At 39.3% G+C, this 26139-nt stretch overlaps 4 protein-coding genes across 5 annotated transcripts in view; 2 read left to right on the top strand and 2 right to left on the bottom strand.

Annotated features, from left to right (window-relative positions):
* Positions 1–315: 315 nt before the first annotated feature.
* On the bottom strand, positions 316–5092 carry LOC148411405 (nanos homolog 3-like). Of its 2 annotated transcripts, XM_088435294.1 has the most exons (3): positions 4676–5092; positions 1802–1963; positions 316–999 (listed from the first exon to the last, which is right to left on the bottom strand). In XM_088435294.1, exons 1-3 carry the CDS (start codon positions 4886–4888, stop codon positions 616–618), a joined length of 759 nt encoding a protein of 252 aa, XP_088291420.1. In that variant the 5' UTR covers positions 4889–5092; the 3' UTR covers positions 316–615. The 2 variants fall into 2 exon arrangements, with proteins under 2 accessions (XP_088291420.1, XP_088291421.1); XM_088435295.1 differs by lacking the exon at positions 1802–1963.
* A 1859-nt stretch (positions 5093–6951) lies between these two features.
* alad (aminolevulinate dehydratase) lies at positions 6952–16703 on the bottom strand. Its single transcript, XM_088435707.1, has 12 exons — positions 16585–16703; positions 15815–15940; positions 15623–15673; positions 13828–13924; positions 13429–13564; positions 12423–12506; positions 10857–10945; positions 10311–10366; positions 10153–10240; positions 9319–9405; positions 7913–8042; positions 6952–7488 (listed from the first exon to the last, which is right to left on the bottom strand). Exons 2-12 carry the CDS (start codon positions 15931–15933, stop codon positions 7430–7432), a joined length of 996 nt encoding a protein of 331 aa, XP_088291833.1. The 5' UTR covers positions 15934–15940; positions 16585–16703; the 3' UTR covers positions 6952–7429.
* Positions 16704–16709: 6 nt separating this feature from the next.
* tmem203 (transmembrane protein 203) lies at positions 16710–19585 on the top strand. The gene is made up of 2 exons (XM_088435708.1): positions 16710–17007; positions 17357–19585. Exon 2 carries the CDS (start codon positions 17556–17558, stop codon positions 17970–17972), a length of 417 nt encoding a protein of 138 aa, XP_088291834.1. The 5' UTR covers positions 16710–17007; positions 17357–17555; the 3' UTR covers positions 17973–19585.
* A 389-nt stretch (positions 19586–19974) lies between these two features.
* tprn (taperin) overlaps positions 19975–26139 on the top strand; it is a 31351-nt gene continuing 25186 nt past the window's right edge. The window contains exon 1 of the mRNA XM_088434407.1: positions 19975–22401. Coding sequence (XP_088290533.1) covers positions 20335–22401 — 2067 coding nt within the window. The 5' untranslated portion in view covers positions 19975–20334. The remainder of the gene's footprint in view (positions 22402–26139) is intronic.

The raw sequence follows: 26139 nt of genomic DNA, 5'->3' as shown, positions 1-26139 counted from the left end.
CAGGTTGAACCGTTATGGCCACTCGTCGAGAGATTGGTAACATATGACTTGGCAGTAAAAATTCTAGGAATTTACCTCGCAGTGAATTGGCTCAAGAGTTCCCAAATTCATGGTCAATCTAAATAATGATTTTTTTGTTCCATTGCTCAAGCATTTGGATTACTGTGTATCTTAAATTACAGTTTGATATTCACTTCTGTGACTTTATTGTTGAGATTTGCCAGGTAAAACTGGTTCATTTGTGTTTTTTATCTGTTACCTCTTATTGCAAAGTGTCTGAGATGTTCTTTCACATAAAGAACACAAAACCACAAATGGAGAAAAAACCTTTTTTTTAAGTTGCATGCATGATATCGGTAACAACAAGCATTAAGAATGGCTATCAAAAACACACCACACTCTGCACTAACATTTCGTTATCTCAAGCACATCATCTTAATGACATATAAAATATGTCTAAAAGTTTCCAAGCAGTATTTGGCACACATTGTTTGGTACTAAAACAGCATTCAAGCAGAAAATATTAAGCACACAACATGCATGTTCAACATGCGCTAAAAAAAACACACGTAAACGTGTTCAACCGAACACTAAACTACAAATATCAGCCATGCTTCAGTAGCTGGACTGGACATAAACTGAGCTGTAATTGCTGTCAACCTTTGGGCAAAAGCGCTTGGTGTGGGCTTTGTCTCCGGTGGCGCTACACAGTGGACACACATACTGGCGCAGATACGGGCACAGAACCTCGCCACTGAGACTCTTCAGCCAGTGAGAAGTGTATACCATTTCACTCTCCTTGTTGTTTTTACAAAAACCGCACCTCATACCCTCCAGGGATGGATTGTCAGGTCTCTTCCGGCTATGCTTAGGACCGCTTGTCCAACCTCCCAACCCAGCTTTGCTTGGCGGATGAGCAGAAATGGCCAACAGGTTCCACGGGCCATCACTTGGCTGTTTGAATTGAACAGCTGGCTCGTTTCTGGTCTCAGGGTGAGTCTGGGTGGGGAAAAATTAGCACAATTACTTTTGATATTAAAATCACGATTAATTAAATGATTCGATATGTGTTGAATTTAGAACATAGTATTTCATCAAACAAACTGGATACGCATATGTTTAAGGAGTTCACTTTATGAGATTTCTAGTCGAATATTTTTGTTGATTTTCTAATAGTTTGTCAAGCGTTGTTCCATTTAGTTCAGTAGACTTTAGTCAACTACATATCCAATTCATGAAACTCAAAGGAAGGGCCTTAATTTAGTAAACTGACACACGAGCGCTTGGTGTAAAAAAAATGGTGCATTTTCCATGCAGGAGCAAGTTATCCATGCTTGGGAATTTGACAGACCCGATTTTTGGGCATGCTGTTGCACAGAGAGCGCATCTGTAATTTTGGCAACAAAGAGTGGTCGGCCTGATGCCATTACCTCTAAAATAATCAATGCATTGAATAAATTATTATTATTGTCATCATTTAAAGGGATGTGTGGCTCTGATAGCGTGATTGGAGCTGCTTTGTTGACCAGATGATACAGACCACCTAAGTCTACCTGCGGCATGCCGCATCTGTCTACTAAATTGAGAAATCTTGGAGCGGGTCCACCCTGAGCATGTCTGTGCTGCGCCAATCGCCAGACTTGAACCTAAACACGAAATAAGGCCCGTAATGTTGATATTTTGTCCAATCCTTTCGGTTTTAAGAATAAAGTTTTGCAAAAGAAAAAAAAAAAGTGTTTGCATTCAGCAATCAATAGTTGCGTTTAAAATCAACCAAAAAGGAGTACCGTACTATACTCACTGTGTGTGGCTCTGATAGCGTGATTGGAACTGCTTTGTTGACCAGATGATGCAGACCACCTAAGTCTACCTGCGGCATGCCGCATCTGTCTACTAAATTGAGAAATCTTGGAGCAAGTCCAGCCTGAGCATGTCTGTGCTGCGCCAATCGCCAGACTTGAACCTAAACACGAAATAAGGCCCATAATGTTGATATTTTGTCCAATCCTTTCGGTTTTACGAATAAAGTTTTGCAAAAGAAAAAAAAAAGTGTTTGCATTCAGCAATCAATAGTTGCGTTTAAAATCAACCAAAAAGGAGTACCGTACTATAGTCACTCATGCGGTTGACTGGAGGTGCTTTCAGTGACCACATGCAATAGGTTATCTCAAACATCAATAGAAATGTTCATTCAATGCACTAAACAGAAATCAATAGTCAGTGAGCACACTGCAGTGTGTAGGTGGAAACATTTTATAATGTATTTGACTAACCAAAACCAGGACAGCTACATGTCACCTCAAGTTGCGAGGGACACACATTTTACTACATTATCACAGCAGCAGGACCAACACAAAAATGTTGGATCATGATTGAGTGCGTTGACCTGTTTAGCTCTGTTGAACTGTTATTGGAGATAGTATTTAGCACAACTTACAGTCATCTATGTTTCTAGACCAATATTGGGGGTGCAATCCTAATCTTTGTGTCAAAATTCAAGCTTTTGTATCCATACATTATTCGGTATGCTAACATTTATTTTGAAGCCTCAGCATGATTGGCTGCCCGTTTCACTGTCAGAGCAATAACACAGTGCATTCTTCTATGTACTCCATTGCTTGAAAAAAAAAATAAACAAACAAAACAGCCAAATGAAAAAGAAGCTCATGCTGGGCAGGGACGAGAAACCTCGTGGCATTCAAATGTTGCAAGATCTCGTCACATCCATAACTATTATTATTATTATTATATTATTATTATTATTATTATTATTATTATTATTATTATTATTATTGCTGGAGCTTTATTCAATCCCATTTCAGCGGCAAAAAATGTGCTATTTGCTTGTGGTACAGTTTTGTCTCTCTTCTCTCTCTTTCCAGGTAACACAGTGTTAAAATAAAAGTGTCCTATTGTCATCATCACCCGAGTCTTGAGCACATGCAAAGTAATTTTCTGTTGACTGTAACTTGAAAATGTCTTTTAAATGCTTCAATTTTTCATGAGAAAGAGTCATTAGATTAACTAGAGACATCAGACAATATAACCGTGCTAATAATGGCTATACAAGTGTACAGTACTATCCCTTTTCGGTTGAAAAAAGTGTGTGAGGCTTTAGAAAGTTATTTGGGAAGCCACTGATGAATATACATAATACATTGTACATTGTAGATATACTGTTCATTGTGCACTTTGCTTATTAATATTATTATCTCTTTTATCTGGAATTTAACTTGTTTTTCCTCAATTGTTATTTGGTGGTCAGGTCGGTCAAGGCATTACATTTTTGTAATATTTAACTTACAGGTAGGATCCTTTCCCTAATAAATAATTTTAGAAAACTGATGTAAACAAATGAAATCTGTCTCAATCAACACCTCAGGATTTCTGTTAACTCTTTCAGTGCCATTTGTTATCTGAAAAGGCAACCCCTAGAATGCCAAACAATTTTAATCATTTTGGCTCATCTTTCAAGGGCAACTAACGTAAACATGGGTGTTAGCATATAAAAGATTGGATTCCAGTTTTTACCAAGAAAAGTAAAATTCTACCTTGTTCCATTCTTTAGTCATCACTGTTTGAAAATAGGTCATTTGAGTGACACCAAGCTATTTTGGATAAAATGAGGAGAAAATAAGCTTTTTGTGAAAATCTGTGTTTCCTGCAGACTGTGAAAATAATATGCATTCTTCTGCATAATTTAAACATAGATGTTCATTTTATAAGTTAGAAGGCTAAGATACAAATAAACTACTTTGACATGAGACTGTGGCTATGGAGTGCAATATTAAAGGCTTCTACCATTTTGTAGGCGCATCTGTATGTGCCAGGAGGATAAAGGTAGGGACTCAAAATCACCCACAATGCCCATGGAAAGGACAATAAAAGACACACACACACACACAAAAGCCACAACACAATAGCAAATCTGGAATGGAACAAAAAAAAGAAAAATCGTTACAAACAAAAAGTACGTTAAAAAAGATGTAATACAACATACAAAAATCACATTTAAAAAACCCATCAATCCGCTTATCCTCACTAGGGTCACTGGTTTGCTAGTGCCTATCCCAGCTGTTTTCAAACGGTAGGCAGGGGACACCCTGAACTGGTTTTCAGCCAATCACAAGGCACACAAAAATGCACAACTAGTACTGCACCCAATCACACTTAAGGACAATTTAGAGCGTCCAAAACACCCAGCATGCATGTGTGGGAGGAAGCCGGAGTGCCCGGAAAGAACCCATGCGGGCCTGGGAAGAACATGCAAACTCCACACAGGGAGACTAGAGTGAGCTGGAAAATCACACACAAAAAAAAACGAACAAAAAAAACAAGATTATATCCAAACGTAAAGAAAAATAAAAGTACGTCATGTTTTCTTTGAAAAAAAAACTATATGACACCAAACCTATAACCGATAAGTGGCTATAGAAATTTTTTAAATGAGTTTTTGATTTTTGCGGTCATTTATTTGCTTTTCCTGTTTGCGACTCCTGCTTTTCAGTTGTTTTGTCTTGTGCAATGCGTTTGAGAGTTATTTCCAATTCCCATTTCTTGTTCGCTTAGTTATGTGCTTTTGTGATTTGCACTCCAGGGCCAATGTAACGTTGGTCGCAAAATCAAGAGAAGCTAAAATCAAAATCACAACTATCAACTAATTGCCCAGCCCTACCTCGGAATCGCTCCTTGTTGCAAGCAAGTTGACGCGCAGAGAGTCCAAAACTGCGCCCGGTTCATTGTGTGAGTGAAGAGCCACCCGGCGAGACTGATTAGCGGTATTCTGCTCCAGAATTTCTCTGATTACATCCGACAGTCCCATGTAATCTTTCCAAGGCTGAAAAATGTTGCTGCTGCTAGATTCCATGATAGTAAACCCCCGAATCATAATTCGGGCGTGTTCAGGCCGCACCGGTTCCTCGTCTGTTTTACACCAAGTAGCAAATTGTTTTGCTCAGAAAGCTTTGTGTGTTAAGTGTGCACAGGAGACCTCGCAGTGTAAATTGGCCAAACAGAGAATGGTAGAGGGAAAAAAACAAAACAATATTTTGAAAATCGGAAGCAGTGTCCTACATTAATCTTTTTAGCCTAACATCGCTATGACACTGGGGAACTCGCTTGATTTCTCCCGTATAAATGGAAGAAAAAACATAAGGGGGGGGGGGATTCAAACCTTGTTCTTTTTCATAGATGCGTGCCATTTATTCGCTCATCATGTAAAATCATTTAAATGTAACTTAGAAGTTCGAGAACCATGAAGGAAGAGTTTTTCTTACCCAGGCGTTTCTAGTAGAAAACTTAGGAAACTAGTTCTGGAAAGTTCTCTGTGATTGTGTATTGGGAAAACACCACGAGGTGATTGGAAAAAAAACAGGTGGTTATTGTGCACGTTACATGATTCCTCGGAAATTTAAATTTGCAGAAGCATTTATTTCTTGATCTGAAAAGAAAACATACTGTCTTGGTATGTTTCACTAAGTACTGTACTTTCTGAGAATATACTGTATGTGAAGCACTTGCTAGCTTTCTCTGATAGTGACTCAAATTCATAGCTTCTCAAAGTAAAGAAGTTCGTTTTACGTTATTCAAAATGATTAAAATTTGATGAGACTACACAATAGCGCTTGGTGAAATATCGCCAATACAGAAATGCATATTGTGTCATTTCTTTCCGCTTTTCTCCATTGTCATTTACACTTTTTTTAAAATGACAATACTAAACACCAATGTTTGACTACAAAGAATTACTCAAAACAATATTAAAATTATTTTCTTGACCTCATATAAAATGAAGTCAATTTAATGTTTAAGAGATTTTAGTGGCCCCCCTTCCTGTCTTAGCGATTTAGACCTTCCAATCTGACTCCATTTACTCCATTTTAATATGGCACAGCTTCATCTCTCCAGCAGCACAGTGGAAGCACGGTGGTTAGCACGTCCATTTTAGAGTTCAGAGGTCCTAGGTTCTAATCCAGGTTGCCCCGGCCTTCCTGTGTGGAATTTGCATGCTCTCTTCGTGCACGAGTGGGTCTTTTCCAGGCACTCTGGTCTCCTCCCATATACCAAAAACATGCATGCTAGATGTATTGGACACGCCAAATTAAACTAGTTTGGAGAGAACCAAGTGTGATCATGAGTGTGTTTGTCACTATGTCCCGTGTGATCATCCGGCAATCAGTCCAGGACGTCCCTCGCCTACTGCCTGAAGACTGAAGACAGACGGCTATAGAAAGTGAATGGATGGACTTTGTCGTTCATCACACCAGAATATCGTTTTTCTTTACTCCACACTTTTAATTTAACTGCACTTCTGATAGACATTTTACCAAAAAACACTTATCTATGAGCCCCACACTGTCCTCTTATTATGAAGGCCAATTTTCCCTTTCACACTGTGCAATTTCCTGACTGCTATGTATGAGCTGGCCAAGTTGTTAGCGACATATGATTAACATTAGCCTCATACTAATCAAAAATTAGCATCCTCTTTGATTCAGTTACACAAGATATGATGCAACTTATAAAAATGGGAGCAAACACTTCTTGAAAACGCCTATTGGTTTTATCCATTATCTTTAGTAAGTCTTAAGTTTGAAATTAAAAAATAAAAAATCAGCACATTACCATTGAGGCATAGCCTCTTAGCAAGCAGAGGTATTGCTTACCGGAGGTTAGCATGAGGGTCCATGCAATCAATATAGGCTTAGAACGTTGTTGTCCTAACGAGAAAGCAAAGTATTCGATACTAGATGAGTGAGTTAATCAGTGTTTTGTACGATGTTCACTTTTCGTATTCTTTTTTATACTGGTAGGTAACCTCGTTCACTGTCTCCTCGACCATGCATTAAAAATGTGCTCTTTTTATTATTTTTTTTAAACCAAGCAGTAATTTGGATATTGTGTGAGATCTTGACTGCAAGCCTCAGGTTTGACACATGTGCATTACAAGAAGACCTTTGAATAAACACTTTAATATCTGGTCCAAAGGGGTTGTGGGCACAAAAAAAAAAAGTCTGCTTGAGGAAACAGTAATGAATGCTATGATTAACTGTTACATTCTCAATATCTGCAATTAGACATGAACTGCTGACAAAATGTTCAGGGATATTCAGTTTTCGAAGGAATTTCAGGATGCCCCAAAAATGCAATATAATCACCAACAAATGAACATAATTTGACATTTTCTATACTTTTGAATGCACATTACTGTTGAGTGTTTCAGTATTGTAATATAACTTACCATTCAACTTCCATTACACACACACACACACACACGTCATAATATGACACACGGCCCGGTTTTCCCAATAAAGACTTTAAATAAATGCCCAAATACACGGAATTTGCCCCGACATTTTCAAGTGCAGATTTTTGGTCATTAGCTTTATAGGAGACACTTTCTTAGGTAGAAGGTTCAGACCTTGATTCTTCACTCTTTCAACCAGTTAAGCAACTGAGGGGTGTAGTAGGTGATAATAATGTCAGCACCTTAAAAAGAAGGATAAAATGTGTAAGTTAGTAGCCTGGCAGTAATTACTGTAACAATTTTTAATCACACGAACGACACAGCAAGTACACAGTAGATCTGTTCTTATCTAAATGTCTTAATATTTTAGTTGTTTCACACAGAAGTATTTACTTTTATATCTGGATGATGATAAGGATTTGGATTTCGCGGAGTACAGCATCATGATGATTCAGTACACCATGCTCGATATTTAAATGTTTTTGGATTATACTTCTTTATTGCGATAACTAACAGCTCACCGATTACGGAGCACATTTCCACATTTTTTCATCCTTTTTTCCCTTTGAGAGGGACCAAAATTTGAAAGAAAAGTAATAATAACATTGAAACACTAATAACATTAATAAACATGAACATCCTTAAACATCCGACACCCAAGCTCACCTGCCCTACGGAAGGCAGTCATGGCTTCCATCACAGCGATCCGCAAGTCAAAAGCTCCAGCTTGCGCTCCGTGCCACATCATGGCAAACTCCCCCGACACATTATAAACAGCAAGTGGGTGTGTGGGAAACTGAAAGCAGAAAAAAAAAGACATTACAATGGCACCTCTACTTACAAATGCATCGTTTTGAAAAATACAGAAAAATAATGACTAGTTACAAAAAGGAAATTCGGGATACGAAAGGCGCAAGTGTTGGTTCAATAATGAGACAGAGACACCGGTGCTCCCACGAACAAAACAAAATGTAATGTACTGTACTACAATCTGCAATGTCTCTACTTCTCTACCACTGTAATTGTTACAGTTTTTGATGTGTTTGTACAAATTATTGATATGCTGGCTAGTCCACAAAACGTCCACAAAAGTTCTTTGCACTGCTGTTTAGTGCGGTCTTGCACTTTTTGTCCTTATAAGTTTCATCCACACTTTCCAGCAACAGTAAACACCGTGGAACGAGCAAACATAAACTGACATTAGTTATGGCTAATGTTGTACATATTCACATAAAAACACTTCCTCTAGAATCGCTAGTTAACTTGAGTTGCGTTGTGCCTGACTTTAGTGTCGTTGGCATGTTAGCATATTGTGTTTATATTTTTATATATATATATATATATATATATATATATATATATATATATATAAGCATGGTATATAAGCCGTAGCAGCAAAAACTGAGGGAAAAAAAAAAACATTCTGCCACAGAGGCGCACTGGACTTGAGCCACAGGTGGTCGTAACATGAAACTTTTAAATGTTCTTTATTTATATTTTTGAATTGTCTACCCACTCTCTGAACAGACTGAACATGTCTGCATATTTAGTCGCAACATTATAATTATAGAAAAAGGATGGATGGATATTACCAACAGATACTGCAGTGTTAAATAGCAGTTCAAACTCAAAATCAATATTTCGATAGCATTCTGTCTCCTGTTTAATTGATAAGATTATTTTAGTGAACACTACACACACTGCAAAAAAAAATAATATACACATAAATCAAATTTATAGAGGCAATCATATATACTGTATATCAAATTTACACGTCACAAACTCTGATATAAGATCTTATTCAATTCAGACATTTTTTCACATCTTTTCAAATCTATTTCATAGTTGTTCCATAAACTGACTCATTGAACACACATTTGCTTGACCGGTGGGAAAAACCAGCAGATAAGGCACACTGGATTATAAGCCGCTGGGCTCAAATCATGATGAAAAAGTCGCAACTTATAGTCCGAAAAATATGGTACTTTGAGAAAGCACCTTCATTTTTATAGTGCATAAATTTTCGGAAGCTCCCCAATATTTACTGTAAAAGAAGCATTATTAAAACAGACCTTGTCTTTGACTTCTCTCAAAATGTCCAAATATGGAAGACCTGGTTTCACCATTAGCATATCAGCCCCTTCTCTTACGTCTCGCTCCTGTGGTACAGAATAGTGTTAAACTTCATCTTTTAGCATCAGTACAGCAGAAGTACAAATATGCAATCAGGAATATCTGGCTTTCAGTGTAAATATCAGGATCAACCTAAATTCCTCTAGAGACTTTACAGGGAAGCTTAATTGGAATGTTTCAAAACTTTTGATTGCCCAATTGTCCGATGTTTCAATATTTTCACCTCAAGAAGGGCAAAATTTATGACGTGTTATTTTTAATGTACAAGTACATCTACTTTTATAAGCTCTCTGAGAGTCTTTAAGGTCTCTCTAAGGCAGGGGTGGGCAATTCCAGGCCTCGGGGGCCGGTGTCCTGCATGTTTTCCTGTTTTCTCTCTCAAACACACCTGATTCAAATGATTAGGATTATTCTCAAGCTCCAGCAGAGTTTGTTGATGAGCTAATGGTTTAAATCAGGTGTGTTAGGGAGAGAAAACTGGAAAACATGCAGGACACCGGCCCTCAAGGGCTGGAGTTGCTCACCCCTGCTCTAAGGGCTATCCTACTGATCAAGTGTTAGGTCATTTGGTTTGATGATGTTAAAATGTGAACAGAATAATGAAAAGGAGGGTTTAAATACCAATTATACTTTATTATTTAATTCAACAATATGGCTGTACATTTGACAGCTCCTTGGTTACAGAAAAACCTGTAAAAGGTGAAGTGCATTTTTGGTTGATAATGAAATGCTTTTTTTTTTTGGTGTGTGTAATTACTAACAGTACTATTTACCACAGCTCGGATAGCAAGCCCTCTTGCTCCAGGAGGGAGTTGGTAGCAGCGCCGGTCCCCAAAAGCTGGCTTAGACTGTGCAGCATCCCTGCATAAACACAAGTGAAAATTTCGATATGATTAAATATGGATTGTTTTCATCCCGTTCCTTTACTTACCTGAAAGGACCATAAAAACTTGAAGCAAATTTGGCGCTGTAGCTCAGCACTGACACCTGAAGATAAAAACAGGCATAACACAAATCATTTGAAGAAGTTGTACATTTTTTTTGCAATACTTGCACATTGAAACAGAGAATAACACTTATTGCATCTTGATGGCAATGTGCTCTCAGTTGAGCTTGTGCACAATTGTGCACTGCTTTCACCTTGTCGTCATCACAGGAAATATAGCGCCTCAAAAAATGTAAACATGATTTTAGCATAGGAGCTCAGGATCATGGTAGGTGTTTTTTTTTTTTCTTCTTTGTAAAATACCCATTTTATGTAACTTATTATGAATAGGTGAGACTTGTTAGGTCAATGTATGCATGCCTGATGTTGCTCAGCCATGCTAAAAGATTTTGTGGGAATAATCAGATGCATCAAAAACTGGATGGAAAATTGCTTGCAAGGATCAATAGGTCCTGTTCTTAATCCAACCAATGCTTAGAAAGCCTTAGCAGATACTGCTATTTGTGATCGTGTTAATAGTTTCCAACTTACCCTGTTTCCCAACCCATTAGCAAGCAGTGCTTGTTTTATGGCCCCAACTCTGCCATCCATCATATCAGAGGGAGCAATTATGTGACAACCTATGGCAAAAATACAAACAAAAGACTTTTAATATTGATTCAAAATTTAGGAGAGGAAAAAGTAAACTAAAGTTTCATCCTAATTCTCACAATGTCCACCGTCCTTGTACATAGTCCGCTGTTAATATGCCAAACTATTGTTTTTAATCTGTTTTCCTGAAACGTTTGTAATAGTATTCGTTTTTCCAATCACATCTGAGGCCTTATAATATACAGTAAACCGAAAGAGATAGTAATTTTATTTAGCAATTTTCAGCAGTACAAAACTAATATATTGTCTATAATCCATTTGATAACAAAAATTTGTTACAAGTACAAATAATGCCTTTCATAACAACTAGTTGTCGTTGACTGAAAATGGCATTACAAACTGTTTTCTTGGTTTGGTCATGTCCCATTCACAAGCTCAGCTGTGATGTCATTACCTGAGCCTTAAGCTAGTGATGTCATTTTCAGTTGACAACAAGTGGGGGGAAAAAAAAAAGGGTTTTGAAGGTATTCATCCATCTATCCATCATTTTGTTTGCTACATGGATTACTAGACTGTTACATTTGTTTTGAACCAGTTATGTACACGATGAATACGATCTTGTATGTTTGTCAAATATAAATTTGATGTATATGCATGTATATATGATTGTATATATGAATTGTGTACAATGTGTTTATATGTTGTAGAAAATAATCAATCAATTAAAGGGAAACAGGAGAAGACACTTCTTCTCTGAACTGTAGCCAGTATATTGAAATGATTGGAGTTCTAGATTGTCATCTTCACTAATTCTCTGAGTTATGTTGTTATTGTGTGTGATGTACACGTGGGTGTGGGGAGTGAATGAAGATGCATGAGGCAAGATTGAGTGCGGAAGAGAGGGTGTTGCTCGTGTGTTGAAGCGGAGTGCTGTAGTGTAAACTCTGTCTCCCAATTGGCCTCTTTGGTTTTTCTTTTCCCGTCACAGGCTCCAGTTTGGTCAATGTGCGATGGCCACTACCCCAAGGACAACTACCGCCCTGGGGAGACGATCTTCTCTGTGTATCTCGTCTGCTGCCAGGAGAGGGGAACATGACTGAACAACACCAAGTCTGACCCTTTAAGAAAACATCGCATTATGGGGAATGGCCTTTGTGGTTCAGTGGAATGGCAGGGTGCTCGGGCCTGCATGGAGAATTAGCTGCTGCTCACCATGTTCTGGTGCACTGTATGTTTTGTGTTCTAAATGAAAATAAAGTTTGTGGCCAAAAATGCCTGTCTCTGTACTATGGTTAGAAGATCACTGGGCAGGGGAAGAAAAATACCAAGGTTTTAATGAAGTACATATCATTCACTTTATTGATGTACATACAATATCTGTAAGTGGGCAATTCCTATTTCGGGGAATTCAATAGTCGGGGGGTGGGGGTCCTCAATAACTGTGATCAACGAGGGATTTGTGTGTACATAATTTACACTACTACTCCCACCCGAAAAATAATTTACCTGCTTTGGCATAGGCTAATGCCACTTCTGCCAGTCTCAAACAGCTAGCATCATTGTTCAGAGAACCATCTTCATTTAAGATACCTGGAAGAGTATTGAAAATACATAGAGATTATCAACACAAAATCTATTAGATATCCCTGCAACTGCAATATTTAAGAACAGGTTGTGGCTCTTTGGCAAGCAGCTGAATTGAACATCACACTATAAAACAATCAAAACATTTGAATGTCTTTAACCACTCCTCTCATTGTATTTTTCAACATAGTTTAAAAAATATGGCATATTTCTGTTGGCCCAACAGACTTTTTTTTTTTTAATCGTACGTAAACCTTTTTCTTTTTTTTTGGCACAGATTTTTGAGGCAATTCCTAGAATTAAACAATTTTGTAAACCTCAATGCGAGTTTATGTGAAGGAAATCATATATTAGGTTATCATTATGTGCTTATTTCTTGTCTAGAATAGTGTGCATTGCTATCCATGTGTGCAGTCGTAGTTCATCTCGCCCCAGTCCTTAGATAAAGCTGTTGACGCAAGAAAGTGTGAGTTGGGACCTTGGCCCAGCTGTTGGTGGCGCCCGACTGGCTCTTTTGTTGTGTCTTGTAATCTGCAATGCTTTGCTGAATAAAAAGCCAGGAGGGGCAGCTGGGCAAATTCAATTAGCGTTGGAGAATGTACGAGTTCATTTGTCCAAGCTTTTTCCCTATCCATGGTATAGAAAAGTCAATCTTGGCTGGTCTGAGTTACTCTTTTTGCTGCTTAACAGCTAGGCTTGTCCTAGTCTTCTTTTAGAAATTTCTCTGACAGTTTATCACATAAAAACAGCAACTTTTACTCCAGCGTGCCAGATTAGACTTGAAATTTGATTGTACACAGCACAGATTCAAACAGGCCGCATCACACCAGAGTTTCCTTATATCTGACAGAGCTGTCTATTTACAGTACATTGATACAGTATGTGCTGCATAAAGCAGAAAAGATTTAGCATAAAAAGAGCCACTGACCACAGTGACCGTGTGATGTGTAGGGACACAAGCAGACGTCACATGCCACCAGCAGGTTAGGGAAACAGGATCTGATCATCTTTACGGCCATCACGGCTGGTGTGTCGTCTGTGTCTGCCCCTGACCCCCTTTCATCCTAAGGCATAAAAAAAATCAGCAGCTCAACATGCATTCTGATTCATCTTCATGAACAGAAATTGTTTTTTAAACTGTAACCTCCACCTCCTCAAAATTTGACATACTGCATATATTTTACATGTTACACTGTATATGAATTAAGTCTTTAAAAACTGTGGATTACCTCGCTTAGTTGGCACATGTACCAACAATTTTAACTGCATCGATAAGTCACCCTTTCAATTTATGTCCTTGTCTTCTTTTTAGATTCTATGAACATACCTTTGCTATATTTGCAGGCACCCCAAAGATCAGCACACATTTCAAGCCATTGTCGACAAGCGGCTGCAACATTCCCACTAGTTTGTTCACTCCATATCTATGAAAGGAAAAACATTAGATGCATATTAGATGCAAATGATGGAGTCCATGTACTGTAATACAGATTGTTGGTCCTGTTCTAACTTGCTGTTTGCAAGTAAATAAACTAAACAAATTCTCTCCAATAATACTTTACACTTTGTAGTGAGTGCCAAATAAACTGATTCACATAAGAATTGGGATTCTCATATACTACACTTCCGACTGGATTTAAGTCATCTCAAAATCAATATTGTACATATTAAAAGAATCTTTACAAACAAATCCGCTCTCTGTTGGCTTCCGTATGTCAGAAGCACACTGTGTCATGATGTCACAATGCAGCCAGTTGCAGACATAAAGCTCAACAAAAAAAGTTGGAATGAAATTCAACTGGCACCATCCTCGTTGATAGCGATGATTTATAAATGTTGCAGACAGCAGAGCCAAGGTACGCTATATCGTCCCGAAGGTTTTTCAACTGAGACAGCTGCGCCACAGCATTACAAAGAGTCTTGACAAAAATGGCTGGACATCGAAAGCAACGGAGTGCTTTTCGCACAAACGTGTGTGATGCACGAAAACCACACGGCCGTGAATGTGAATGCAACTCTGTTAGTAATTAATGGGCATTGGCCATCACGGATATGGGGAGTGTGACCGATAATGCTTTCGATATGTTCGCAGGTATGTAGCTTAACAACCTAGCACACGGTTCATGCTTTGCCCATACTCTCAATTTAACTGCTCACTTGAAAAAAGTTTATTGTCATATCTTTATGACAATCTATCTATTATCACAAACATACTGGGAAATATGAATGTTTTTCATTTGCACAATAGTATTTCACATATTTTGGTACTCCAATTTCCTGTCAAATGACTATCTTGTTCTACCTTTTTTATTATACAGATGAATTTATTTTTGTTTTTGTTTCATTTTATCTAAGATGTACTAGAAAGTATAGACAATTTATAGCTAGCTTCAAAGAATAGCAGTTGTCCACATACTGTTTTTAAAGATTCCAACCCGTAATTCTTTCTATTGATATTGTACTTTTCCTGTATTTTTAGGTAAAGATTTGAAACAAACAGGACAACGTCAAGTTGGAAAATTGTGTAAAATATTAATGAAATATTTGATGATTAAACTGCTAACTTTCTTGTGTTTTGCAAATATCCCCTTGTTTTGAATTTGACTCCTGCAACACGTTCCAATAAATATGGCAAGGGGTGTGTTCACCAGTGTGTGATTAATCTATTTGCTTCAATTGAAAATGACATATGGCTACAAGAGTGAAAACAATCAAAATCAACAATCACAAAAAGTTACATTGTTTTGAATTACAGTATGTGAATTTTACAACAGCAACATTACCAGTTTGTGTTCAACACATTCTCGTCTTATCTCTGTTCCAGAGACAGTATTTGGTGCTCGGTCCACCCTGACCTTAGCTTTTTTTATCTCAGAACAACACCCTTCATTTCATCAGTGGCCGTTTTACACAACTGATTCCCCCAAAGAGCATAGATGCTGAACACAATTTAGCCAGGAAATAATATTACCTGGATTTGCATGTATGTGTGTGTGTGTGTATATATATATATATATATATATATATATATATATATATATATATATATATATATATATATATATATATATATATATATATATATATATATATATTTTTTTTTTTTTTTTTTTCCCCCTCACCTGGCTTGTCCGGGTAGGCTACCAATAGGCTCCACAGCATCGGCATTGTCTCTATAGAAATGGCGAGTAACATGGCGTAAATCCAAGCAAAATAATATCTGTACAGTTGTATGCATCCATCTAGTTACACCTAACAAAAATTGAAAGAGCCACATTTAAACTAGCTCGAATTTAGTTGAGGGAAAAACGTACGTGATGAAAATGGGGTAGATTAGGTTTGCTGGTTTTAAATCTGTGGCACAAGTCTGCCAGTATCTGAGGGTTGGGTGGAAGTAGCCACTATGAATTATGGACTGAGCTGGTGTCTGCATCTTGAACCTGAAATAGACAAAATACAGTATTATATACACAAAACAAAAACTGTAAAAATTAGACCATCTAAATGTCTCCAACAGTAGAGTCACCTCCAGCACACCATTAGTCCTTCATCAGGATTCAGTCAGCGTTAAATTGACCAAGCATGCGAGGTGCTGCTGCTTTTCCAAACAACAGCTCACACACAGCTCAGGTTACTTAACATATATTTCATTTGAAACTCGGAAATACTCACATCTCAGAATGTATTCATAATATTCATCCATTCGTGTTCAAATTGATTATGTGAAGGGTTTTGTGGATGCATTTGTTTGCCACAAGGAGGCACTTGTTAAACTCTGTGACATCTACTGTAGAATTGCCATCGGCATTCCACATGCATGTGGAATGTATTACATTTTACATGTAAAAAAATATTAGCTGTACAGTAAAAAAAATGAGTTAGATGCACGCATACATGCAACGAACAATTTATCATATCATAAAACATTTTCAAAATCTCATGAAATCAGCTGCATTTCGGGAAAGTGGGAGATGACTCTTGGCCAGAACAAAATGTTTTAACATCTGCAAGGTAAATAAAACGTCGACAACAGCGTAAATAAAACGAAAGGGTTAAGCGTTGAATAAATTAAAACCATACTTACTTGAAGACCCGAAGTAACTCGACAGCTCTGACATGCGCAACTCCAATGACTCGAGGTGACGGGTTGAGCTTCTTCTTTAGAGGAGTCTCACACTGTCAATAATTCGCTAGTTAACACGAGCGCCATCTAGCGACTCGGCAGAATTAAAAAAAACATATTGCGGATACAGTGCATAACGTTACACAAAAATGTATTTTATGAAACGCATATTTTCGTAATTATTTCTCGATTAAGTTAAATGCGTCACAAAATTGAGACGACACAAGTAAGGTTGTTATTCGGTCACCATATCAAGAAATGGTATTCTCGCGATATTGCAGCAACAGTGAGGAGAAAATGACGATGCTAACGGCTTGTTAGCATTGTGAAATCTGTTTTTTCCTTGGACACTAAATGGAAGAGGGGTACTTGATTCCTATTGAGGTACAGTAACGTGGATTCACACAACTATGCTTCGACACGTGTCATTTTATGTGTTATGTGTAACACTAGATTGACTTATCTTCTCTAGCAATGTGCGTTAGCTAGCACTAGTGTTACTATTAGGAATAGCGTCTATGTTAGGCGTCGTTGGTTATGCTTGTTCCTGTAGTTTAACATGATGATATTGCTGATTTGGAAGATGACATTTTGAGAAATTAATAATCTGCGTGGTAATCGTTTATGTCACGTCAGTCGATGTTGCTTTACTCGGGGAAATTTGTTGCAGGTCCTGTCGTCTTTAGAAATGTCTAGTACGTTGACATTAATATTTGTTTTTTTTCCCCCTTAGGAATGTTTCCTGATAACCTGAGGCTGGAGGCACTTTTTACATCAGGTTGAATTCAAAGATGTAGCCAAAAACGAAATGTCTCTTATGAGATTCATCAACTGCCTTGACCAGACACATTTGTCAAGTCTCAACTCCTCGTGGGTGACATCTACTCGGGGGCAGCAGTCCATCTCTGACTGAAGATCCAGATTGCTCCACCATGCTGTTCTCACTTCGTGAACTTGTTCAGTGGCTAGGCTTCGCCACCTTTGAACTTTTTCTCCACTTACTCGCATTGCTGATCTTTAGCATGCTGGTTGCCCTACGGGCCGACATGTTCACACCCATGTTAAGCTGGTGGCTGGTTTTCGTCCCCCTGTTCGCCGCCGATGGTCTCAGCACCTACTTCACGGCCATAGTATCCATCCGGCTTTACCAGGAAAACGAGAAGCGCCTGGCGGTGCTGCGGCTGCTCTGGGTGCTGACGGTTCTCAGTCTAAAGCTGGTGTGCGAGGTGCTGCTGTGTCAGAAGTTGGCGGAGCAGGAACAAGCCAGAGACCTTTGGTTTGGCCTCATTGTCTCACCACTGTTCATCCTTCTGCAGCTGCTGATGATACGAGCATGCCGAGTCAACTGAGGAGGTAGTGGGATCGTCTTTAACATTTTATTCATCTGCTGTTAAGAGATTTCAAGCATAACAAGGATGTGCGTTTCAGTTTGGCTCACTGGCACCTCCCTTTTGTTGTGAACTGTACATGCATCATAGCCCTGTGGATTGCACACTATGTATTTTTTATTTGCGTCTGTGTTTCTCATTGAACCGAAATGAACAAAAACTTTCATTGTGTGTAGGTATTATATGTACAGTACTTCAACACGTCTGCTGTATTATGGAGAACTTCCAGCCTGTGTGTTAATTCATCTTAGGGAACGTTTGACTGGTCCATTCCAGCAACTTTTTACCTTTAAAATTTAGAGTTGTCACAATCAGTGGTCTACATTTGATTAGCGTCTGAAATTGAAATGAAGGAGTAAAACTATAACAATTTTCTCAGCCATCATCCGTCTCAGTTTTTACCATTGTTTGAGTTATTGAGGGTGCATAGCATGGGATATCAGTTTGGGATGTGGGACAATAGTGCCTCTTCAATGTGCAATCAGTGATAGAAAATGTGACTTGAGGGGGGAAAAAAATGTTTTGAAATATCATGGGATCAAGATCATGGCCCGTGCCGCGTTGCACCACAAATTGTATTTTTGTCACAAAAAAGGAACAAGACATAATGAGTTTTACTTCAGGTTTCTTTTTCTGCTGCCCTTTAGTAATGTTCATACAAATTAAAAGTTCGTTTACAGAGTCAACTGTTTATGAAATGGTCTTTATTTTCATTACATGTTCCCCACATTCTGTTTTGATTTTCGCTTATGCTGTGTATGGTTCACATGTAGTTAAAGCCTTATTTGAAAGTGTGAAAATGTATGTGCTCTGTGTATAAGTTGATTTGGGGAAAGAACTTGACAAGATATTTATCTTATTTTGTTTTTACTGCAAAGTAATGTGTATATACGATGTAAATAAACGAATATTTAATCTATTTTCCTTTTTAAGAAAGTGGTCAGACCGAAACGATGAACCGGTTTATTTTTACCACTGGAGGGCGCAAGAGACCTGCCGGTGGAAAATTAAAAAAATCGTCTGTTGACTGGCGCAAAACCCCTGATTTCACTTTTCCATGAAAAATCAAATGCAATTACCTCGTTTGCACAGTCCTAATTTTTATTTACGCATTATTGCCTATAAGTATACTAGCTTGTATTTGTGATGAAAAAAGAACACATTCAGGTCTGTTTTCTTTACTGATTAAATCAATGCGTTATGACATGTTTCTTGATCTATTAAAATGTATTATTTTAGGTTTTATTTATGGATGTGGAGTTACCTTAGGTTCAAAGGTTTGGAGACAATGTCTTTTTTCAACGCTTCTTTTTTTTTTTTTCTTTCACCTGAAAATCAGCTGTATAGTTTAAACCTTGGATTTTTCACCTTTAAATATTCTTTGTGACAGAAGATGTTCCTAACTTTCCTAACCGGCCCAACGTATAATAGCGGCTATAGAAAATGGATGGATGTTTGTGGGGGCGACAAGCAAGAACATGACAATAAGAGCACTCCCACAAATTCCAGATGTAATGTAATTACTTGTGACTGGGATTTCCCTTTGAAGCCAAATAAAAAGTGTCCCCTTCGCACACTTGGTTCTTTTGTCATTGCGCTCGTTATGCCACAAAGGGCTGGGTGATGAAAGTTTGATGAGGTACAGTAATCGCTTATATGTGCAGTGCTTAGGGTGCTGATTCATACAAACCAATCCCCTCCTCCGGTCACGTGATATCTTCAACCGGATTATCGACAGGTGGCATCGATGACAAATGCGAATGAAGGTCTACCTCCACCCAACTCTGGATTCTCTTCATTAATTCGTGAATCACACGCGAAGTAAAGTATGGTATGCATTTAGAAATGTATTGTAATTATGCCACCTAGTGTTTATGTCTCCACGACTGTCAATATGTGCACCCTATAGAATTCATATTTTGTATTTCAAGCAAGAGGTCAGATGAACATGAAAGCCACATCGTTTGATTGACAGTTCGTATCGGTCCAGTCAACAATAGAAACGGGAGTGGTTTGCGCCACAGTGACGAAATGGGTGCGTCTGCAGGACCAAGCAGCCAATCAGGAAGCGAATAAGAACCTGGAAGTCGCTTTAGCTGCTGCGGAGAGGCGGGGCGGTGTTCAAGGGACTCAGGAAACCGAGAGGAGCTACGGAAGCGATGAGAGATTAGAGAAAGGAAAAAGAGGGTGGAGAGATGAGAGGGATTGCACTGTGAACGATACTGCAGGTACAGTCGGACGCAGGTTACGGACGGGGCCGCGGCAAGACCGCATTGAAGCCTGCCTCTCTCCTTGACACCCCCTTCCTCGCGAAACCCCCGCGATGTCTGGCGGAGGAGAGGTCAGGTACGTTCGCAAGGAAACCGGGCAAGAGAGCCCGAGGATGCCGGCCTGGAAGCGAGAGATCTTGGAGAGGAGGAAGGCGAAGAGCGGCGGGACTGGAGGAGCCGCTGCCACGGAGAATGGCGCAGGGGGGAGTCCAAAACGCAGTCACGGGGAGCAAACGATTAACGGTGGCGTACCGAACCGAGACGACGCAATCACCGGGCGGAACTATTCCATCACGGCGGCCAGTCAGCACTTCGCCTACAACAAAGAGGCGAGAACGGTGGCCGCGGAGGGGACAGCGAGAAGTCAGGTTGACGGGCAAGAGAGCTTGGTTCTCCAGGAGAGTCTCGGCCCGTTGGAGGAGAACCCGTTCATCAAATTGGAAAAGGAGCGACGGAGGCGGCAGGACCGGGAAAACGCCACTCGTCCAATCCAGCACATTTTGGAGCTTTACGGTAACGTTCCCGGTATACGGACTATCAGAGCGGAGAATATTCTCATTATTGAGTCGGATCCCGATTACGTTCATGACGGCGAAGAAGTAAAAAGTCCCCTTTGGCAGCAAAACGGTTATAGCTCCGTGAATGAGCTCTTGGACAGGAGAGGGAACGCTGTTACTGAGATAAGAGCCAAGGAAGTTGTCATTTATGACACCACGTTGAGCAAGAGCGAGGAGAACTTGAGCACCCTTGGTCGCCCGAACCACAGAGACCCATCCTATGAGGCAGGTGAGGGTCAAGGGATGGTGAGCCGAATCCTGCAGAAATTTGACTCCAATTACGGGAAGCTCCAGAAAAAGTCGCACAGCACAGAGAACCTGCTGGACCTAGATGGAAGTGTGGGCAGAAGGCAAAGAACCTGGGCCAAGCCACAGCTGGATCTGATGCCAAAGCCCAGAACGGATTGGGTCAAAAGCCTGGGCAGCAGGAAGGCATCATCACCTGTCATCCAGAGTTTTCCCAGATCAAAACCACGTTCTCCATTACGTCAGATAGGCAGCCCTCAGCACGATGTTGAATCCTCTAAGCCGGTGTCCTCCTTCCGGCAGCGACTTGATGAGAGTGGCATCCGCGGAACAGTAGGCACGCCCAAAGATGAAACGGACAGGGGTCGCAAGGTGAGCCCTGAGGTGTCCCTCAACTCTAAAGTGCCATCAATGCTCAGCTATTACGGCCTCTCCTCAAAGGTGTTGCACACGTCACCTGACTTTGAGATCCGTCCGTCCCCAAAGCCTGACCTCTCTCAAATCCCCGACCAAGATACTCAGGCGCGGGCCCTGGCAAATCTACGCATACAGTCCAAAAACTCCTTCACAGTGATTCCCAAGCGACATCTTGCAGCCTCACTTGAAAGCGGCCATGCGACACCCCCCAGTCCGGCTAAAACGCCCCCTCCTCACAATTTGGAAGAGCAGCCTGTCTCAGAAGTGCCATCTTCTCACATGTCCACGCCTGCTATAATGCTCCAAAAACTGAAGGATGCAAAAAAGCATGAGGAAAAGAAAGTGGTACGGCCATTTAAGCCCCAACTGGTTCCTTCTGTTGACACATCTCCTACCCCACCTATGCCCTCACAGAATCGGTCTCCATCTCCTACTGGCCTTTCTCCACCTGCTCTGACTCTTCCTCCCTCTTTCTCAGCTGTCCCATCATCACCCACTTTATCTCCACGTGCCCTCTCACCAGACCCGTCACCCCCTTCCCCAACTGCACCCGCTGCTCCCGCAGAGCATCTCCCTGTCACAAACATCGACGACATTGATGTGGGATCTGCACATCCTGTCCCTGCCCACAGCCCCATGGCGCCGAGGAGGAAGGGGAACACTTTTACTGTGGTGCCTAAACGTCGGGTGGAGGCTGAGGTCAAACCCAGTTCGCCTGAACCCCAACAGGATCCCTCAAGTGACACATCACCGGGGTCCACGCCTCCTCAGGCCCCATACACCCAATTGGGCACACTGCTCAAGAAACGCTACCCTGCTGTGGAGGAGATTGAGGTCATCGGTGGGTACCTTTCCCTCGGAAAGTCCTGCCTCTCCAAGACGGGCACCCTGGGCAAGAAGGTAGGACAAACTATCATTAATATAAAAGAGAACCAAGTAAGCAATAATTGCCTTCTAATTGGCAATTGCAATTCAACATTCAGTTGTTGTTGTTGTTTTCCGAAGGTATTCATTGTGTTTATTAACAAACACAAACAATTAAGTAATGTCTTACAATAAAAAATATCGCATTTATTATACATGTATGTTCTGGTCCGATAGGTTCAGCTTCCACTAAAATAAAGCCGAATTAATTCATATGAAACCCCTTTCATCTACTTCAGTTAGAGTGCCTATACAAAATACACATTTTGATTTGTAGCTTTTAAAGGGGAAATATTTTTTAAACAATAACATGTTCAATGTGGCCCCACCTGCCACGGTATTTTCATTAATATTGCATTTGTGGGAAATTAAGACAAAATCGCACATTTTTATCCAGCTCGGTGGGCGACCATTTTGCCACTTACTGTCGACTTAAAAATGACATCACAGTCACCTCAGGGCTCAAGTGACGACCAATTACGGCTCAGCTTGTCAACATCACGTGACCAAAGTCAGAAAACTGGTGAGCTGTAGTTGGTTGTTGCTTGAGCAACTGTGATGTCATTTTCAGTCAAGAGCAAGTGGCAAAATGTTTGGAGAAGTTTTTTTTTTTTTTTTTTAATATATAATCCAAATAAAAATTAATCAGGATGGTCTGTGTAGACAAGGGTGTGTGTGTGTGTGAATTTGAATCAAAGAAGTTGTTGTTCCAATTAAAAAATAGTCCTTCAGATAGTTCTTATAACTAAATTTTCAATTTGTATTCTTTTTCAGCCCCAATAAAAAGTATTTATGTGTAGCTGGAATATTTGTCAAATATTGTTCAATGTAATCTCACAGGGAGCCATTAAAATTTTCATTTGATCCAAGTTTAAAGAAGAATGCTAAACTCCTCATCAATGTGCAACACGTCGACTGGTTGCTCAGGGTTGTGCCGACAATTCGAAATCGCTCCCACACTTGACTTGCCCTTTTCTGCAAAGTGCAGAAAGGTGTGTCCTCACCAGCCACAAGTTGCGCTTTTTTTTTGGCTGAGAGCCCCACAAAAGCTGGCGCAGCAATCTCATTAAGGCATGATTCTTCTTTCAGGAAACAGCTGTGGAGCTGTATTTCAAACTTAAAGGGACAGTGTCTAAGATTTATACCCTTTTTCATTCAAAAGAAATAAATGATTGTAAATTTCAAAAACTTGCAAATTAATGTGTTCTTAATGAGCAACAGTGTGTTTGAAAAATACTCATAGGTCTGGTAATCATTAAATTATTTTGCATGGGGGGTGGCACTTCTTCGAAGGCGGCTATGGTTGTTCAAGCTATGGACAATGGTAAATGCGGCACCTGCAGCACCCCCTGCTGTCCGTAATGAAAAACGGTTTGAATCTTACACACTATCCCTTTAAAGCTGAGATATTCATGTTGAATATTGTGTCATAATAATATGGTCCCAACATCTGCTTTTGTTGTCATCGTACAGCAGGTGTACAACAAAGCAAGGAATTTGAAGAGCTAACAGCCGCTGTACCCGAATGCGATGCCGTTTTGCAGCTCTATATACGATGCATAACTGTAACAAAGCAAACCGTTCACAAAGCGATTTACCAATAGTACAACAGAACACATAATATACAACTATGACATTCGCACATATGCCTTGCGTTTGAAGAGGTAATTGATGAAAGCGATCAAAACTTGTTCTTTGATAAGAGGATCAGAAATGTCAAGATTGCTTAATGTCACACTATTACAAAAGGAAAGTTCAATTCTGCATCTCAATTCCAAGCGCTGAATCTGAGTTTATGCATCCATGCTCAGTGACGAAGCTGTCCTTTAACAAACATGCAAAAGTCCTTTAAAAATAATTATTGAATTCATTGTTTCAAGAAAATATAAGTTCATAAAATAAATATTATGATCAGTAGATTATTAAATGTCATTATTGTAAAGAGCCAGATTGTCCCAAATACTAGAATTGTTTGACCTAAGTCAATTGCCACCTGTCGCTACCTGTCAAATTAATGATATATTTTTGTGAACACATCTCTACTATAATCCCAAAAGAGGACAATTTAAGTTGAATATTTTGTTTTTTGTTTTTTTTTTTTTTTTTTTTGGCTTTCTGTGTTATTTATAATGATTTCTTTTTGAGAACAGGTCTGACACTTCATGTTCCATATCTTTTTTTTTTTCTTTTTTCTTTCTTTTTTTTTTTAAGTTAATGAATTATTTTTGTGAAGTGATCTCTACTGTAATCCCAAAAGAGGATGCTTTATGTTGAAGATTTTTTAGTGGACACATATGTATAATTATTTCTTTTTGAGAACAGGTCTGACACTTTAGGTTGATTATTTTTTGTGGACGAGTATTTATTAATAACTAAGTTAATGATTTGTTTTTTTGTGAATAGATCTCTACTGTAACCCCAAAACGGGATGTTTTATGTTTAATATTTTTCTGTGGACAAATATTTGTTTATGAATGTTTTTTAGAACAGGTCTGACATATTAAATTGATTATTTTTTTGTGGAAAAATATTAATTAATAATTATTTTTGACAACAGACATTTTCTATGATCCAAAAGAGGACAGTTTAGGTTGGTCATTTTTTTGGGGACCAATACTATGATGATTTAAGTCTAATAAATCAGACCCTGATGGCATGATTTAAGTCCTTTTTTTTTTTTTTAATCCAAAAAATGCTTAGCACTGGTTAAGGGGTACTTGACTGGAAAGATATTTCACACGGGGAACATCACTGAAAAAAGGTTGATCTAGAAGACAAGTTGCATTGTCTGCTTGTCTATGATTATTCTTAACGTCATTGAGTGAGCAGGCGAGATGTAACCATGGCAATGTGGGTTTAAGTTTAGTCATGACCCCTCTCGCTACACAAGCATTTGGCTCTAGTGTTTCAATACAGTATACTAACCAATTTGTCTGTAAATAGATCAAGGCGGGCGTCTCGGCCTCTCAGACGTTGACCCGCTTTAGCGTTTCCTTGACCTGGCAGGCTGTAATCCTGTTTGCCAATGCCAGCTTCTTATGAGTAGGGAAATCCAGTAAAACACAGCCAACCCTCTGTTTTTTTTTGTTTTTTTGTTTTTTAAATGAATACACTGCAATTTTTAGCTGCAAATCTGAATGTTGAAATGGAAAATACAAGCTTGCAAAAACAATATTTAGATATACTGTAATGTGTTACTGCTTGAAAGCAGAAGTGTTCTCTCAGTCACTTTCTCTTGGGCAGTTTTTTTTCCCATCCTTTTCATTTGTAGGCTGGACTGCACAAGCAATTACAAAAGCATCAAGGCTCCCTTTGACCAGTATAATTTGTGTGGAATTTTTGTTCATTGCAGCCTTTGCGTTAAAGCTGCCACCGAACATTGCCACAGCTGAGGGCTTCCTCTGGGTTTTTTTTTTTTTTTTTTTAAATGAGTCTTAAAAAGAATGTTCCACACATTATGGCTTTACTAAAGAGAACATAAGCTCTTCCTGTACATTTTCCAGAAATTATATTCGTTCGGTCCTGCTGTAAACTGTCATCTTAACCAAATAGAGTAGTCTGTCTGGAATGTCGTCCCAGTTCAAAATGTCCTGCTTTTTTATCCACATCCCTTCACAAGCAAGCACCACCCTGGTTTTGTTCTTCTCTTTGCACTAGTTAATAAGGTCTGTCCCCTGGCTTCAAGCTTCCTGTGATCTTCTTTTTATTGAAAAG

Source organism: Hippichthys cyanospilos, chromosome 15 (assembly GCF_059441005.1).
Source record: "Hippichthys cyanospilos isolate Australia breed blue-spotted pipefish chromosome 15, RoL_Hcya_1.0, whole genome shotgun sequence".
NCBI lineage: Eukaryota > Metazoa > Chordata > Actinopteri > Syngnathiformes > Syngnathidae > Hippichthys > Hippichthys cyanospilos.
This window is presented reverse-complemented; position numbering and strand designations above follow the sequence as displayed.